This window comes from Falco biarmicus, chromosome 1 (assembly GCF_023638135.1).
Source record: "Falco biarmicus isolate bFalBia1 chromosome 1, bFalBia1.pri, whole genome shotgun sequence".
In the NCBI taxonomy this organism is placed as follows: Eukaryota; Metazoa; Chordata; class Aves; order Falconiformes; family Falconidae; genus Falco; species Falco biarmicus.
Window position 1 is genome coordinate 58,355,410 of NC_079288.1, and position 19,375 is coordinate 58,374,784.

The 19,375-nt window shown below is 35.6% G+C and overlaps 1 protein-coding gene across 3 annotated transcripts in view; it reads left to right on the forward strand.

The window, feature by feature from the left end:
- Nucleotides 1-19,247, forward strand: part of AIMP1 (aminoacyl tRNA synthetase complex interacting multifunctional protein 1) — a 39,332-nt gene extending 20,085 nt beyond the window's left edge. For all 3 annotated transcript variants that reach the window (XM_056327969.1, XM_056327963.1, XM_056327978.1), the window contains exons 2-7: nt 1,033-1,166; nt 1,891-2,004; nt 4,234-4,389; nt 7,382-7,593; nt 11,794-11,962; nt 18,994-19,247. In XM_056327969.1, the coding sequence (XP_056183944.1) occupies nt 1,058-1,166; nt 1,891-2,004; nt 4,234-4,389; nt 7,382-7,593; nt 11,794-11,962; nt 18,994-19,160 (927 nt within the window). In that variant the 5' untranslated portion in view covers nt 1,033-1,057 and the 3' untranslated portion in view covers nt 19,161-19,247. The remainder of the gene's footprint in view (nt 1-1,032; nt 1,167-1,890; nt 2,005-4,233; nt 4,390-7,381; nt 7,594-11,793; nt 11,963-18,993) is intronic.
- The last annotated feature ends 128 nt before the right edge of the window (nt 19,248-19,375 follow it).

Consider the following 19,375-nt stretch of genomic DNA (forward strand, 5'->3'; position numbering starts at 1 on the left):
ACCTATAATCAGTTTTCTTGGTATACAGATGAGGCAGCTGTTAGTACAGATCCTTTCTTCATCTAGACACTTAAGTGTGAGGGTGAAAGCATTATATGCTATGATATGAGTGACTGTAACTGTATTTTATCATTCTGTTGCTACTATTTGAGCTTTTATGGGTAGACACAAATGTTCCAGACACAAGCGTTTACATTTTGTTAGATTTCAAGAGATCAGGGATGTACAGAAGGCGTGCCTAGTTTCTGGAGCATTAGAGAAGCCCAGTAAAAGGAGCTGAATGTTCTAAAAGAAGGTTAGACAACATTTATTTGTACTCTTGCCTTTACTGATCTTCTGTGTTTCCTGCTGCTTTAATTTGTTACCTGTGTGCCTGGCCTTCCATTTTAGTGAAGCAAAATAAGACAATAGAAATTGGTGCTAAAATAACTCTGAAGGTGTAAACCTGCAATAAAAATTGTGTTAATCTGAGATGAGTAAAAATACTGATGAATTCTGATTAAAAGTAAAATACAAGTAAATTCTTAATGTAGGCACAACCACAACGTATGAAATATTCAGTATATTCTGAATTAATTCGTTGGAAAAGTTTGGAAGTGGGATGTTTCTATTTTCTTAGTCTCATTAAAATTCTTCTTACACATAATACATTTATCATCTAAAGCCAGGATATGGTGTTCTCCTGTCCAACCTTTTCCCTTTTTATTCCCCCCCACCCCACCCTCCCTTATTTATTCACAACTTTCTTTCTGAGAAGGTGGAATTTTTTCTGTTTCATGAAGGAAGAACATGTTTTCTGCAGCTGGGAAGAAAAGCAGTTTTTCTTCTAAAATATGTGAGAGCAGCTGTCAAACATCAGATTCTATTTGTTTCTTTTTGTTTGGGTTTGCGTTAGGAGGTGAGAGCCTAGCTTGTTCACTTAGCAAATTTTCTTATTGAGCAGCTGATTTTAGAGCCGCTTCAAGGCGTAAGAGATGGTAGCATTATTACACTATGAAGTCATTAATTTTAGACTTTCTGTTGTTTATATAGGTTTTCAGCCCGTTTCTTGGTAAAGATGGCAGCCAGCAACACAGTCCTGAACAGACTGGAGCAGAAGGGTGCAGAGGCTGATCAAGTTATTGAATACCTCAAGCAACAAGTTGCTCTGCTCAAGGAGAAAGCTAGTAAGGAATTATCTGTCTTACGATAAACTTGTTAACCAGATAGTTAACATTGAATGCTCATAGGAAGAAACAAGAACATTGGTGCTGTCAGCCTTTTAAGTGTGTTCCAAGTTCTTCAAGATAAAGCCTGTAATAGTAGCACTGCTTCTCTGTCTTGTGGTTTGTGGATTCTTTTGAAGCTGTTTATTCTAAAATAGAAAAGGCGTGAGTGAGGAAGGATTAAAGACATTATGGAAATTTGCTAGGACACGATTCCATTTTGGGGGGAGAAATGGAGTCAGGAAGAATATGAGACTATGCATTTACCTGAGTGTGTTACTACTTTTCCACCACTATGGGATTCTTCAAGAGCATCATACCTTCAACTTGGATATTTTGTACATATCTGTTAGTGATTTAACGTGCTCCATATTGCAAACATGTTTGAGCTTTTTCTAATAAGTTTCTTGGAATTTTTTCTTGTGAGTCTCTTTAGGGAAGTGAGAAGCTAGTATATTGAGAGGCAACTTGAGTACATAAGTATTATTGAAAAATAAATAAAAAATAATAGCCATTTCAACAAAAAGGGTTCCAAAACATTTCTGATGATCTGCTCCTTGAACATTTCCACTGTTTTGGTGGTTTGGTCACCATGTTTAATTTTCTTTAAAACAAAAGCTTTGTTTACCAAATGATGAATGCGAATTGTTGAAACCTGTTGTTTTTAATATAGTGTCAACTCTAGTCTTGCAGGCATCTCTCCGAGAAGAGAAGAAGCTCCGTGTGGAAAATGCTAAACTGAAGAAAGAAATTGAAGGGCTGAAACAGGAGCTGATACAGGCAGAAATTCGAAATGGAGGTGGGGGAAAAATTTCCTATCCTCATACAACATAAATATAGTTAGTTTTGGTCATATGTTGTGCTATCTTTATTTTTGACGTTTGTCTTACTGTATATTACTGTGGCATTTCTTAAAAATTCTGGATTTTCCTAGGTTCCATGCTTACGACATTCCAGTATTTTAGTAAGCTGAAAGCCTAACGGGTGCATATGCCAAATCTTAATCAGCCATTGGAACTGGTTCTTTGTATGTTTTTGTAAGTGCCTTTCATAATTAGGCCTGAATTTGACTGATTAAAATGGCTCCTTATAATACCTTAGAAACTGCTGAATGTCTTAACACTTCTTGATATTCTGAATATTTAATCTAGCATGACTGAAAATTCCCAATGGAAAATTCAACCGTAGTTCAAAGTACAGATGGGCCATGACTTATTAGAAAATCTGTGGTAATGTAAAATTAGAAACAATGTGTTTTGAATTTTTTATTTCATGTTTTAGTAAGACCAGACTTTCATTGCACTTTTTCCTTCTGTGAGAGGTTCAGCTCACACCATCATTATATAATTCAAATTAAAAAAAGAAAGAAGAAAAAACAAAACTGAAGTGTTTCAGATCCAGCATATTGTCTTTGAAACTATTTCCAAAGAAAGACTCTTCTGCCCTCAACAGCTATTACTGGTTTTACCCACGCTGTCAGTATTGTAAACTGGATGAGAGAGTATACAGTATAGCTGGCTGCTAGCTTTCAGTCGTACCGAATGTTTTACTGCTAAAACAACACATTCAGTCTTCAAAAGGACTAGCATTTTATAAATGCAGGGGATTCTTTTTCTCTTCTGGTCATGAGTAAAGTCCTTTCATGTACTAAACCAAACCATTAGTTTACATTTCTTCATTGTCTGTTAGTCTGCAGCAATTCTTGACGGGTATAGGATATTTCACAGGATCTCTGTTACGCTTGAGAGAAAAGTCTCAAGATGTATGATTTTTTCCAAGATGGGAAAGGACAAGGAAATTAACATTTAGCTTGACACGCATCTTCCTGTATTTAGCTGGTTTATCTGAAAGGTAGTAAGACAATATTCAGATCTTTTCTTTTGAAGTAAGTATGTTAGCTGTGATAGTATTAAGTAGTTGAGTACCGAAATTAGATGGACACAGAACATCAAAAAAATCATTTGAGTGATTTTTTTTGAAAAATCTGAGAAACAAAATCTTCCTACAACTAGCAAGCAAAACAGTAAGCAAGTGGTTGTTTGTACAAGATTATCTTAGATACATATGATTTTTAAAAGTTGTTTATAAAAACTTAATTTATGCAAATCACTTTAGAGCAGGAACAAACACAGTACAGTTCAGGAAGCGTAATAAATGTCTGAAGTGTAAAAAGAAGTGTGGATGCAGAATGGAGAACTGCATAGTAATGATGCTAAATGATTTGTCAAACTAATTAATCATAGAACAACTCGGGCTAAAAGGGACGTCGAAAGATCATCTGGCCTAACCTGTCTTGGGAAGAGGAGCCTAGATGACATTTAGTGCACTAACGATGCCTACCCAGTACAATGATTGGTAAAAAGCCTTAATGAAGTTATTGAAGAGCAGAATGTAGAAGTGATGTGATTAGGCTTTCACGTGGTAAGACTGATAGTGAGATGATGTCCAGTATTCTGTATCAGCAGTTTAAAAAGTAACATGAAGGTTAACATGGAGAAATTAGGGAAGGGAAGAATCAACAGATTGTTTTAGGGCTGCAGGTAGTTTCTTCAAATCTGATTATCAAGGCTCAATTTCTTTAGTTAATTGGAAAAGAGAGTCGAGGAATGATTGACTACAATATAAAAATCATTTTCTCTAGCACATTATGGAATAGTTTCCAGTACGACAAGAGCTAGTAGCTAGAAACTGAAACTAGACAAATGCAAAGGAGAAATAAGGAGTTACTAGCAAAGATAACTAGATTTTGAAATAAACTACAAAAAGAGATGGTGTTTGTTTATGTTACGTTTTATTTAGCACTTTCATTTAAAAATTTATAGTCAAAGGCATTGTTCTTAATTGATCAGAATAATCATATGTAGGTTGAATTCTGAAATGTGTTTTATAGTGTTGTGCTTCATTACTCAACAGTTGTGGTTTAGGTATTTAAAGCAAAATTTTTAGTTCTCCACTTTTATTTGGAAACTTAAAACATAAGTGTTCAACGTTCTTGTACCCCTTCTAACTTTTGTGGGTTTGATTTTAGTAAAACAGATTGCAGTTCCTCCTGGTGCAGCTGTTTCTACAACTTCATTTAGAGATGATGTTCCCCCACCTACGGCAATCACATCATCTGGTTCCAAAGATCAAATTAAAGGTGAAGATGAAGAAAAGAAAAAGAAGGAAAAAGTAGAAAAAAAAGGTACTTTAGTTTTCTTAGCTGTGATAGACAGTTAAGGTATTTAATTTATGCAAGTGCTTTTATGTCAGTTTGGGCACACAAAAGATCAGTTCGTGCAGCTACAGTAGGAAGAGTCAAGTGCTAGTTCTTAAAATCTTGGAAGTACTTGAAGCTAATGAAGACCATCAAGTAAGCTACAGATTCTTACTTAAATGGGATACATACCAAATTTCTTTTAATGTCCCTGAACTTCCTTATTTTAAAAAATATAACTAAAAAAGCCCCAAGCCTGCTGCCTCGGAAAACCGACAACAGAATACACACAGAGAAAGGAGAAGAGGAAAAAGTAGAGGGGAGCGGGGAAGGAAGATGAGGACACAAAGTTCAGAGAAGTTTTTTTGGCAGACTGGATGGGTTTCTGTTCTGAGGCTTGTGTAGATTTTTTTTTTTATTATTGTTATTTTTTCGCCTTCCATGGAAACAGTGCAAGCAAAAGGAAAACACCAGCTCAGCAAAATACATTGCAAGCATTAGCAGCATAACATAATACTAAAGGAAGAGTGTTAAATCAGTTTTCTGCATCCTCTTAAGTATGCTGCCTTTTTTTTTTTTTTTTTTTTTTTTTTGGCGGGGGGGCGGTGTTCCTTGAAAGATTCTTACAGGCAGTGAAGTTCCATCAGAATTGATCAGATACATCCGTGTCAATGCTGGTGAAATTGTGTGGCTAAGAGGAAGTATTGGGTAAAGGACACAGGCAGATAGGTTTTGGCAACAGGGTGGAAATGTAGAGAATATATATATGTTTCCTGTGTATTGATTTCTGGTTAATAAACTTCTTTAACAGAAGACAAGACATGTCTGTTACATTTGCACAGAAGTACACCTGTCTATCTTGTGACTTAAACTCATGTTTTGTGTGACAGAATGATTGTAAATTATTAATTTGCTATTAATTGATTTGTACAGTTTTTCAAAATTTGGGTATTATGTGGGGTACTGTATCTCTTTGATTTTTCTCATGAGCTGTGTGCAGGCTTATAGGCTGTTTCATATTTTTTGATGTACTGTGGCCTTTGACATATCAATATTCCACAGAGTTGTAAATATAATAGCAGAGGCCACATGTCATATCAGGTAACTTAACTGTTTTATGCAAATATTCAGAAACTAGTAATAGAGGTAAGGAAAAATAAAACTTTACTGTATTTCCTCTCATCTTGTATAGATAGCTTAAATTTGGAAAGCAATCTATTTGACGTTTTCCTTTCAATGACTATATTTGGGAAAAGGTGAAATATGGCATTAATATTAAATAGTAGACCTGAACGCACTATTTCTGTGGAGTTCAACATCTACTGTACGTATACTATTTAACAATCAATGTGACCAATATGTAAAACTTGTTTTTTAGTCTTAAAATTTATGAAATTATGTAATATCTCAAATCCCTTTGCTTTCTGTCACCTATCTCATCTGTTTCCTCTATGGTCATTTACATATTCTTTGTTTCACTTCTTGCAAACTTAATCTGTGGTGCTTCTCTGGGCTGACTGACACTGGCCAGAAGAGTGCCGTTCTCTCTTTAGCCTGTGGCATTGAAATGGATGTTTTCTGTATGTCTGTATATATGCTATGTATACTTTATCTTCTCTTTTCCTTATTTGGTGACAGACTTCTCTCTGAAGTGTAATAGACAATGTGCTGGAAGCTGATTTTCTTGGTTTTTTGGCTCCAGGCTATTGTAGAGAAATGTCATTAAGTGGAGAGTAGTGAGGAATGATACCAAGAATAAAGACAGCAGGTCTTTTGAAATAGTCTTAGATGTTTAATATTAACTATTTTGACAGTATTTTTTCAGTTTCTCTTCAATTATTGTATATATGGCTGGTTTTATTAATCTAATTGTAATCTATTTACAATTAGGTTAATAAAACCTAGTCATAAATGCTTGAGATTTTTTATCATAATGAGCTGAAATATTTTTGAAGAGCTAATGCTTGTTCTGTTGAAGAGCTATGTTAACAATATACTGCCTGTTTATTGAATGCATTATTTAATTCCAACCCTGTATGATAGCAATGGTAAATGAATCAAATTGCATGCTCCACTTTTCCTTTTTTGCTTCCTAAGGAAGGGATCTTAGCTTACATATTAATGAAAACTATCTTGAATGAAAAAATTCACAGAATATGCTTGTTTTAAGTAAGCACTTCTTAGATATCTCTCAATCTCTCAGAGGATGTAGTTGTTAAAAAAAATCTTGAATGTGTTTTAAACAGGACAGTCTTCTATACAAACTGGATCTAATAACTTGCTCATGCTGAAAAGATTATCTAAATAAACAGCTAAGTGTGGGGAATATTGCTTCACTGCAGTTTTATGCTATACAGTGCACATGGGTGGTGATAAACCCTTACATTGCCATGGATAAAGACTCTGTATCAGTGGAACCTCGTAAGCCATGAGCATTTTCACACACTGGTATGTTTGGGAGTGAAGAATGTTAGCTAAGGTCATCTTGAAGGGTTGCTTTGCAACTGTAACAGCATTGTCCACAGTCATCTGTTGCGCACTAGTAACCTGATGACTTGTGATTGTCTAGTTTCCCTTTGCTGATGAAACACCATCGCAAGACTTACTGGTAATTGCTAATTATTAAAACGGTACTATTAGGGTTATTGATGTGTCCTTTGGCAGAGTGTATATGTCACTTACATACAAGTTACTACACTTAAAGTTCAGGATGACTTCACTTTATAAATTATTTCCAAATATTTCCAGAAAATACCTCTGTCCTGAGGTGGTAATTACTTGGAGTAACAATCTAAATTGGAGACTGTATGATGATTCTCCATTGGAAACTAGTAATAGAGGTGCTAACTCTACTCTTCATTTGGGTTTTATGCTGTATTTGCACTTCTAAGATTGTAGCTCGCTTTTCCCTTGCAGTAGTCATATAGATTATTTATACTTTTAAAAATGTTCATTACATGAACTTAATTTTCTTTAATAGGTGAAAAGAAGGAGAAGAAACAGCAGCCAGCAACTGGAAGCGGTGATGCAAAACCTGTAGATGTTTCTTGTCTAGATCTTCGTGTTGGCTGCATTATTACTGCCAAAAAGCATCCAGATGCAGACACTCTGTATGTTGAAGAAGTTGATGTGGGTGAAGCAAGCCCTAGAACTGTTGTCAGTGGTTTAGTGAAACATGTTCCTCTGGATCAGGTATTGAAAAAGTTACTTACTGAGAGCTTTTCCTTTCCTAAAGTGTCTTTAAGACCTCAGTCTGTTTACTAGATGTGTTTTCATTCTGCTAAATGATTTTTACAGTCATGAAAACAAAAATAAAATGCAAATGGAAGTAATGCTTAGCAACATTTGCCAGTAAATGGAAAAGTACTGTTACCACAAATCAGTTTTTCTGCTTGCAGCTTCTACCCTGGGATCTTATTCTGACTCCTCTGTGATGCCATTGGTAGGCAGTGGACTCCTAAACCAAACAGATGTGACTCTTCCTATTAGGTTTTCTAGTATGTAGCAGGGAACCCATAGAAACTTTTTTGCTCTCATCCAGACTTTTGAAACCTTTGCCTTCCATCTCCCTTTACAACCTATTGAAGTGTTTGGTGTAGAGCAGAGCAAAGAGTATGTAAATTTAACTTGGCTGGCAGTGAGTGGCTTAACAGTGGAATACAAAATGCATGTTTTTACTTTACTTCCTTGTCTGGAGTACAGTCTGCCTCCATGCTTTTTTAATCGATACACTTCTGTATTTGACATGGTATACGTATGTCTGTGGAACAACCTAGGACTTAAAGATTACATTTTCCTTCACACTTCTAGAAGGTTAGTGGAAAGGAGGAATTGACTGAAGGCTGCTTCTTACATTCAAGAAAGCTGGGCAATTAAAATAATGTTGTATAGAGCAACTGCAAAATGGGTCATAAAAGAACTGATCTTGGTGTGGAAAAGCTACATTTTCTCCCATGCCTTTTCAATCCCTATTCATGTCCTTAACATGTCCTGTCCCTATGTTAAGACTGGAAATGTAGGAGTTGTGAATGTTGTTTTTAAGTTACAGAAAGTTACTGAACTGAAAAAAATGACTGAATCCAATAACTGTTCTTGCACTGATCACCTGATAGTGTCCAGTTACTGGATTTGCAGTGGGTAGAAATCAAAATTGCTCATTTTTAGCAGTCTACTCTCAAGAAAAAACATTTTAGAAGACTTTCTAAATAAATTGACAGACATGAAGTTCATAATAGAATGCAGGGGCAGTAACAGTCCTTTCACTTTAACTTTGCTTTCTGTCTGGCAAAAATAATCTAAAGTACGCATTAACAGAGAATTGGGTTTTGTTCTTGCACATTCTTCGGGAACAGTTAGTGTGTCTTGGTTTTGGCAAGTACTATTGGGCAGTAGATTCTCAGTCAAGTTTCCATATTTTTGTGGGTTTTGAGGTGTTCAAAAATGTGAAGGCCTGGCATGTAACTATGTTGTATATTTAAATAAAAATGTATATATATCAGATCAAGCACTATAGATGTAATTCATATATTCAACTATTTATGATAGAAGTGTTTGAGGCTGTAGTATTTGTATACTCTCATACTACTTTTGGTTAGGAAGCAGAACGTGTATCTTCATTAAAACTTCAGTATGCAGCGCAAGTTATCTCTGGGTGCAAAAACTTCTTACATGCCCACTTTATATATGGTACATTGTGTTTTTGCGCATCACTGGTGGTGAAGCCAACTCTGAAGTTGCACCCTCAAGTATCATGTATAGATAGATACGTGTGTCATCAGTCATAGGGATATGGAGCTGAAGCATGGGGTGGACCGTGCCGATGCTGAGCTCTTTCAGGAGCTGCTGGGGACAATTGGAGAACATTCTGAAATGTCAGCAGCAATTGATAGCTTTTTGCCACTGCATTTGCTTTTTTGAGGGGAATCTCTTGTGTGTTCCTAACATCAATACCTGTCTCAGGCAATCATTCTTGAAATTCAGACAATTCTCAAGTATTGCTTTTTTTACCTCCCGAAATTCCCTCTAACCTAGGACATCTTGATGTCAGTGATCAGAAGTGAAGGACAAGAATGGAGGGCATGTATCTTAAACTTAGCAGGAAGAAAAGAGGCCACCATCAGTCTCCAGAAACACTATCGTACAAGCATTCTTTCTGAGAGGGTGCATTACAGCTATATCTGTTAAAATATATAGTCTTATTTTTATAGCAGAAACTTTTTCTTGCTACTTAAATGGCTTCATCTTTTTTCTTTCTAGATCACGATTTAAGGGCTAATGTTGTTCACCCAGGAATTAACAAATGGTACTGCAATTCCAATTTCTTTTTTTTTTAGCTAGAAGGATAATTACATTCTTTATACATACTTTTGAGCTTCAGTTTGTGTATTCTGCAGGGAAAACGTTTCTATAAATCTTAAGGAACAGTGACTGCAGCAGTGACCCAAAACTTACTGATACATTCAGTGTAATGTAAGACACCTTTCTTACAGCAAAGATTGTTTTTCCTCTGCTTTGGTAGAGTTATGCTTCAAGGCTATATTAAATGCTACTGTTTCTTTTCAGATATGAAAAAAAATAGAAATATGTGTGTAACCAAGCTTGTGACTTGTAAATTGTGTTTTGCTGGCAAACTCAAGATCCAGAGGAGCATGTATAATTGAGAATGACTTTTTCTTGCTGTTGGCATTCCAACGCACTCTGGTTTTGAAGGCATCACCATGTTGGTTTTACTCGTTTTCACTCGCCATTGCAGTCTGTCACAGTATCTGATTTTGAGATACGGAAGGATGGTTAGTTGATAATCACTTATACAGGTAACGTCAAGAACTACCTAAGAAAAAGAGCAATTTAACACTTGTGCTGCAAGAATAAGGCCTTGGGTTTTCTGTATGGTAAACTTCAGGATTGCATTGTCTTTGTTTGAGTTTCTTTGCTTTATTTCTTCCCCCTCCCTTGCTTCATTCTACCAGTGTGTTGGGAAAATGCATTGTTTTATTTTGAATGTAAAGTAGCTGGGTGTCCAACCACAGAAACTGTAACAACTAATATTTTTGTTGAAACTAAATCAGTTTCTTACTAGTTGAGTTGTCAGTTTTGAAGTTCCTGGATTTCTGAAGCAAAAGGACTGGCTCTTTGGAATACCAGTGGAGGTTGTTACTGTTCTAAGGAGATAACATTTGGATTTCCTTTGCTTATTCTCAGCTTATTTATGTATCGGACACCTCCGGAGATACCAAAGCCTTATCAGTTCCCTGTAGACAGAGATTTGCTTTTCTTTGTTTCCATTTAAATGTAGAAATTTGCCCTGTTCTTAACCAGAATTTGCTTTACTGGATAGTAACGCATATGCAGAAGGAAACATGCACTTACTGTCTGTCTGTGTTACCTTCAGCTGCTTTTCAGTAACACCCTGCATTTCTGATAGAACTTTTCATGTAGTGGGAGTCGGGTTGTTTCTTCTTTTTTTTTTTTTTAATTTATTTTTGCCCAATCCTATCTATCTGTGAGGAAACTCCCCAATTTATTTCTATACTGACTTTAGAGAAACTAGATTTTCTTCTATTCCTCTAGTTTATGGGGTTACAGAGAATAGCCATCAGTAGAATTACTGGATCTGACTCTTTGTAGCTGACACATGTCAGGGTTTTATTATTTACTGTAAAAATACCTCTGAAGAGCAATGCAGGTAGAATGATACCCAAACATGAGACTCTTTGATGGTTCATAAACAATGTGGCTTTTTGCACTTATGTGTGAATACTGAGGGGTTTACTATTGCAATTGAAGCCCTGTTTTCTGCAAACATTACATAATAAAGTAAGTCACTTCTATTAAATTTTTAAATGTTAATTTTAAATATTTTTCAATTATTTAATATCAGTAGATATTAATTACATAACTTATAAAAATAATAAATGTTGAATTTTAAACAGTAATTAAAATTAGCACAACCATCTTCTTTTTTTTAAAAAAAAAGAAAACCACTAAAAACTTTTGCATTGTTAGGAAGCATTTAATTAGGTCTAGTTGCTTACTTAAGGAATTGTAATTTACCTAAAGACAGTTTAAAAACTGAGCCATTTATAATAAAAAGGAAAGAAACTCCCAACCCTTGAAACGGTTTTTGGATTTCTGAATTGCACATTTTGTATTTCCCTGGTAAGTGTGTTACAATTCAGCATTTACTCCATTTTTCACTGGACAACTCTTAAGTGGTTTAAATGTTGTTTGTTACTGGTGTCTGGTTATTAAAGTTGTGCATCCGTTGCTGTGTGCTTCTCTCATCCATGTCAAGGTCTTTTCATTGTAATTCTGTTGTTATAACGAAATAATTGGAGTCCCCCAAAGCATGTGGCATTTAAGTACTCACATCCTTGTTTTCCTCCCACCAAGATGCAGAATCGGATGGCAGTACTACTCTGTAACTTGAAGCCTGCAAAGATGAGAGGAGTAGTATCTCAAGCAATGGTGATGTGTGCCAGCTCCCCAGAAAAAGTGGAAATTCTGGTTCCCCCAGCTGGGGCAGTACCTGGGGATAGGATCACTTTTGAAGGCTTTACTGGTAAGTAGATATTTGGGAAATTGGAGGAAATGGGTATGCCATGGTGACCTCAATGCTGAAGCAGATAAAACAGTATTTTAAAGTTGGCTGCCTTTTTTGTCGAGAATTTATGAATTGGTTATATTCAAACTTATTTATTATTAGCATGCCAAGATTGTGTAAATAAAGGACTAAAAATATCTAACCACCTGCCAAAACTTGGAAAATACAGGAAGTAGCTGTAACTTGAAAAAGTTGTATAGTACTTTAACATAGAATTAGCCACTTTCTCGATAAGTCTCAGTAAGTACTTCTGCTTTTGAAATGTATGGACAAACATATTTGCCTGTTGCAAGTTACAGTAAGCAAATCTAAAGCATCTTTCCCGATGTCTTTTCCCTCTGGTAAGGGATGAAGTAGTAAGTTCCTGATTCTAGCTTCTGGCCCTAATGAAAGTGTCAGAACTCGAGTTAGGCTTTCTTTTTTTTTTCCGAGGAGGAGGAAGGGATGGAGAGGACTGGAGGGGGGTGGAAATCTCCTATTTCTGAGAGAAACGTATAATATTCAAAATATCAGGGGTGTTTTGTTTGTCTGGGAGGAAATGACTTTTTGGGTATTCAAAGACAGACATTGGACGACTTCTCACTTAATTAAATCAATAAATCTGTGGGGTTTTTTTTTTTCAGATTATAAGTAAGAAAATAATAAAATTTAAAATTTCTCAAAAGATAATTTTCATCCATTTTACCACTTCGGCCTTCCACTCATCTATGAAAATTATTAGTTTTCAGTCCTGCACAATGATAACTCAAAAAAAAAAAATCACAGATGTAGCATGTTAGTGAATCTTTCCCTCCTACCCAAATGTTAGTTCATTATTCTCACAGGCTGAAAGGGATATGGTTGGATTCAACTTCTCTTGTTGCTCTCTTTCTTAGCGCTGTTATCTTGTTATCTTTATCATGGTTTTAAGTGTTTTTCATCAATAGGTGCTGGTTCATTAGGGTCCCATTAAGAAAGGTGCTCAGACTCTGTGAAGTGTCATTTAAAATGCTATTTCTTCGAGCTGATGCTGAAAAGAGAGAATAGTATAAATAATCTTAGATTGCACAGATGATGGGAACCCCAAGTTAGTGCAGCATCAGACAGGCTTCTGATCAACATGCAGCATGAGCTATGGACAGGGAGCGAAGAGATTAACTGGTTTTGGTCATTCAAGATATTGTATTTTCATATTCATTTTGACTGTCAGACAGAAAGGAGGCTTGCCTGAGAACTCGATGTTGCACTGTTGCGTAAAGGTGAAGACATGCAGGTGGCTTAGGCACTGGTACCACTGGGAGCTGCCTGCAGGCTTCTCTTAAAATCAGCTGGCTAGGTTTATCCTTTGCCCCAGGAATTCGTGCAGCACAAGACAAGTTCAGACCTACTCAGGTCAATTATGTGGACCACAGAGATGTTGATGAACAGTGGTCTTCTGGTCAGGATCACTGCATCACTTTACCTTAAGAAGTGGTCTAACTCCCAGTATTTCCCATATTGGCTGGAGTTCTCTGTGTGTGCATTTATCAACAAAATATTTGGGATGAATTTGTTGCTCCAAAGCTGACTTTCATGTCTGTAGAAGATGGTGTAGCTTTCTGTTTTCTACATATTAACCTTTTAAGCTATTGCACCTCTGAGAATTTCTAGCCATACAGCAGTGGTTTTATTTAGGAACCTCTTGGCAAGCTTTATGCTTAAACAAATTTGCATGAAATACCTTTCATAATTATATACTTATATGCATATATATAGATGTTTTTGGACTTCTCATGATTGAAACTGATACTCTAAAGAAATACTATATTTTGGTTGGCGTATGATAAAGGAAGCAGTGGTCTAGGTGTTTTTAAACAGGAGGAAAGCTCAGCTTGCTGTGGTTTAATGGTGTGATTGAAAATACTTTAAAATAATACTGTGTTTAAGAAGGAAATCAGTCTTGAAGCATTTTTTCCAATTTTAGTTTTCTGTATTAAAAGTGTACCAAGCTTGCTAGTTGAGATACAGAGTTGGTAATCTGTGCAGAAATCTGAAAGGCTTCAGCAATTGCCTTGACTAAACTGTAGGAATACTCACTCATAACTTCAAATAGTTACCCACCTACCCATGATTAAAGAAAGACAGATTAAATGTTGGATGTGTGACCTCTGTTACATGTAATGGTATACTCATATTGCATTCTGTTGCTGTAGAATTGAATGTGCAACAGCTAGCATCAAGCTGTAGAGTAAACCCTTCCAGTGCGTAAGTCTGGTCATCTGGGTTTTATGAGAGGTGGGGGAGGTCTTTTTTGTTTGTTTTTGTCTGATGCAACCTTACTCCAAACTTACATCTCAATTAACTTCATATACCTGGTATTTGAAAACAATGTGAGAGTAGTAGTGCTAGTCTCTGTTTTAGCCAGCATATCTAGTTCTTGCCCATTGCTAATGATGTAAGTTTTCTGAAAGTAACTAAACTATTTGACTCCAGGGTTTTTACAGCAAAAAGGTTTTCCTGGAGCAAATCAGATATAGGAATATTGGTTTTAAAATTATTCCCAGCTGTTAAGGTATACAGGTAGTCTGTTGACGTTTTGATTCTTAAAAGTCAGAATAAGCTAAAGGTGATGTGAGAGTTGTACTAATTCTAAAGTTATGACCTGCAGTTTGAGAGACAAGGTTTCATATACTTACATACAAACTTTTGTCAGTTTCATTCTTGACATGGAGCTCTGTCAAGTGCCAAATGAAGGCTCTTACAGTCCCTTTGGAAAGAGTATATATCCAGGGCTATAGACTGTAGTCTGAAATGACTGCTGTTTCCTAATGTTTCATAAATAGCTGCTCAGAAAAATCGGTAGGTATGAGATTAAAGCTAATAATTCACTTTGAAAATATACGTAATGCTTAATAGTGCAAAGTGAGTGATGCATCTCCCAGTTATGTAAAACTTGAACAATTTTAAGACTTGTGATTTTGTTATTTTGAAGTGAGTAGGAGAAAGCAAGAAAAGCATTGATGGATGGAGACTTAAAAAATCCTTTTGACATCTGCTTCTGTAACAGTTTGTTGCATACTTGTCTTTTGCGTGTTGTCTTTGTAAGCAAAGATATTAATACTGTTCATATGTAGGCTTTTTTGTGTCCTTCAGGTTATTGGGTTTTTTAAAATCTCTTAGCTAGAGACTAAGATTGTTGCCACTTACCAACTTCTGGTGGGTTTGGTTCCCTGACTCCCCTCCTCACCTAGTTCCTTTTTCATGTTTGGGGGGTGTTTGGTTTGGTGTTTTTTTTCTTTTTTTTTTTCTTTTTTTTTCCTCCTGAGGGAGGGAAATTCATTGGGAGACTAGAAAACTGTTTCCCAATTTTTAATGGTGTTGTAAATTTGTATCTTCTACTTACTGTTTTTCTGTTCAAGTCTTAGGTGCTTCTTAGCTGCTGTTTACTCAAAGGCAATGTGGCACTTGACTGATACTGTTATCAGGAGGATAGAATCCTTGCTATGTCAGTTGTTATTTAATTTCAGTGCTTAATTGTAAGCATTTATATTCTGATCTAATTTTATTCTCTTTTAAAGAGTAGTTTTAAAGCATAAAGATTCAGTATGAGTCCTTGAAATCAAAATAGAAAGGACAGCTGGGTCTTATTTTAGTTTGAAGTATGAAAGCCTATGAAGCAACAGAAGCAACAATAAAGCAACTCTAAAATGCACACAGCTGTTTATCAGGCAGCTTGGAATCAAGTTATTTTTAAGCCTTCTCTTTCCACCATATGAAATATTCATGAGTTGCAGGCTAATTTTCCTTGGTCATTTTAGTCAAAGTAAACAAATGGTATCTTGATTCAAAGCAATTGAACATTATTTTTTTTTCTCCTGCAGAAACATGAGAGTTTCCCTAGAACCATCTTGAGTGTTACAGAGGAGTGATTTGATAAGGAATGCTGTTTGTCTGGAAGAGTGTTATTTTTTGTTTGGTTATTTGGTGTCATTGCCCTTAGGGGAACTTTAATACTGTTTTATCCTCCAGTACTTGAATCTTCAAAATCTGTTGGGACATTTATGTATTAAGAACTTTACAAACTTTCTAATTTTCCGTTGAAAGGGTCTGATTTATAAGCCATAAAAAATTTCTCCATTGCATGTCTATACCTTCATATACTATATACTCTCATATGCTATCCCTCATATATAGTAATTGCCATAAGACAGCAATAATTGTTGGAGTTTTCACAGCCAACTGTGAAATTTTCTTTCTAATTGCAATATATTTGACACTGACAAAACTCTGCCATGCAGAAATACCACAGTAACAAATCGGTTATTTAAGTTACATAAATAAATAATTATTCTGGTCCAAGAATCCCTGGCAGTTCAGTTAATAACTATCCATTTAAAAAAAGTGCTACAACTGGAGTGCAGTGGTTAGCCTGTATTTAACAGGTTTCTTTAATCAAAGCTTTGGTATATGGGTGCTTTCCTTTATTTGCATAGTTACATAGTTGCAGTGTGCTAAGTGATACTAACTTCTTTTAAGATTGTGTCACTGCATCTTTTTTTTCCCTCTTCTTACACTGAGATATATTTTTTCATTAGTTACTAAGCTGTTACAAAGTAGAGAGGTTTCTTGCTTATTATGATGATTTCTTTTGTAATATTGAAACTGGTAGACTGAATGACGATTAACAAAATTTGGGACCTCTTATTTGCTTCTTTTTATGTAAAGAGAGTGGGAAGCTCATTAAACCATTACAAGTTTATATTTATTTTATTTATAGAAATCCTTCTAAAGAATATTTTCTGGGAAGAAAGAATTCAATGAGGAGAAGTCATAGGAAAATGCACAGCCTAAAGCTCTGGTAGTATTTAAAATTGGTGCCTGTGTTAATCTAATATGAGCTCACCACAGATCCCAAGGGAGCTTGATGCAGGATTCCAAAGAAATTTATTAACATCCAAAGCGTGTTTTTTATAATAAAAGTCAGGGGTTTTTTCTTACTGAAAAAAATCACTTGCTTTTTATATTTGAGGAGGGGAAAGGAAATGCACAATGGATCATTTTACATTCTATTTAATGATTTTATTAGTTCGTATGCACTCACTTTGGTCTAAATCCAAGTTTGTCTTTGTTCACAAATGTGAACATTGAGCCGGATTTTTGTTTTCGTGTAAATGTGCAATTAGCTCTAAATGTTTAATCTATTAATGGTATTACTGATTTTTCTTTTCAATATTAAGTGCACTGTGGTTGTGAAATAACTCGACTGCATTATTGAATCTTGCTCTGGCAAACCGTGCCTAGTCTGCTTTTCTTACACAGTTGTAGAAGCTACAGAAGTTAGGTCTATCTACAGGCACAAGTAACTTATGAGAACATTGAGAATGTGGGTAGACTGAATCATTGAAAACATTTAAAGGAGAAAAACAATAAGCCGGGCTGGAATGAGAGAAAGCTATTTAACCGCATGGTGGTCAGCCAGTCAGGAATACACCAAGCAATAATGAATTTCAACTAGCTACTAAAACACATACGTTAAAATCCGTATAGCCTTACAGTTTTCCTTCCTGAACCTTTGGGGACACTGAGTAGTGGAAGATGAGAGTACTTGACGTTCTGCTCACTTGGATAATTATTTTTTATTTTTTTTTTAGGAACTTCTGGTGCCTCTGAGAGGACCTCAGGGAGGATATGTTTACTAGGATTTGTTTTTTGATTATTGCTTGTTCTGGAGCTTAAGATTTTAATAGTTTTTGCAGAATGGTGCCAATGTGGCACTCCAAGCAAGTAAAATTGCATCTAGAGAGAGTATATCGACAATGAAATAGCATTGGATCCCTTTCAGCATTTAAATGTGCTCTAATGGTATTTAAAACAAATCTGGTGGTTTTTTCTATTAGTCCTGCCTATATTACACACAAGTAGTCAAGAGCACCCAACACCATTATGATTAAATAACTTTTTTAATAAAATCACTTTTCTCTTAAGAGAATCTGCATTGTATTAGAATTAAGATATGAAATTTACTTGACTTTTGAACAGAAAATTATTTTACAGTGAATTGGTTGTCTTGCTTTTTCTAGATTATGTCAGCAGGCATCAGTTTATTCAGTATCTTTACAGCAAGAGAGCTTATTTAGCTTAGTTGTTTTGTTCCTATATTTTGCATTCCATGCCTATTTAAAAATAGGAGAAAATATGACTCTGAAATACTTCACTCTTCAATGTAATTTGTTAACAGTATTTCAAAACATTAGTAGAAGAAACCTGCATTTTGTGGTCATTAGAGATCCCTAAAATAGTCAGATTTGCTAATGTAGTAAGACTGTCAATACCTCTAGGCGTAGGTAGCTTATCCTGATGTATACATGGAAACAGGGAACTGAGATTTACAGAGACTGGGGACATAATTGCTAAACTGTAAGCTGACCCTTGATGCTTCTGTTATTTTAGGCACCAGAGCTTGTCATCAAATAGTACAAAGAACAGCAGAACAGTGTTAAAACTTGAGGCTAAAATTATATGTCAGTATCCTAATTTTGGACTATTCTTGTCTTAAGTACAGTATTTCTCAACTGTAGGGGCACCTGCCAAATGCACTTACTATTAATTGCTTATTAAAAAATCATTAATTCCTAAATTAAAGATGCTGATGAACCTGTGTCTTGGTGAGTAGTGTATTTCTGTGTTCCACATCTACTTAATTTTTAGGAATCCTTTTGGTCTCTAGTAAATCTTGTAAAACAACAGCCAGAAATGGTTTGATTTCTTCCTTTTGCCAGTATTTGTGCTCTGTTACTTACAACCTTTTTTCCCCCTGAAAAATCAAGATTTTGAGAGAGGTTCTGGAGATGTTTCCTAGACAATCCTAAGTCTAATTAAAGTTTTCATTTTGAGAATTGCAGGTGTTTCCCCCTCCCCTTAAAAGTGTGTGCAGTGATGCTATGTGGTCTGTTACATGTGTGTGCATACAGAGAGCTCTTGCTCTGCCTTCTGTGTTGCGTGCTATTAGATTATTCTTTGTTTTGAAACAGGAGATCCTGAGAAGGAACTTAATCCCAAGAAGAAGATTTGGGAGCAAATCCAACCTGATCTTCATACCAATGACCAATGTGTTGCTACATACAAAGGAGTTCCATTTGAAGTGAAAGGGAAAGGAGTCTGCAGGGCAGAGACCATGGCAAACAGCGGAATTAAATAAATAAATTGTTATTAGAAGCTTTTTCAGATGTTGAAATGGAAAGTAATGCAAGCACAATAAAAAAATGAGTATATTACCCCTCTGAAATGCATGGCTAATACCCTTTTTGTTTGACACCTCTTCCAGAAGTACAGAATGTGTTGTGCCTCCAACGTTTTCACAATTCACTCATTCACCATGCTTATTATCCTTGAGGTTAAATGTTGTCAGTTTGC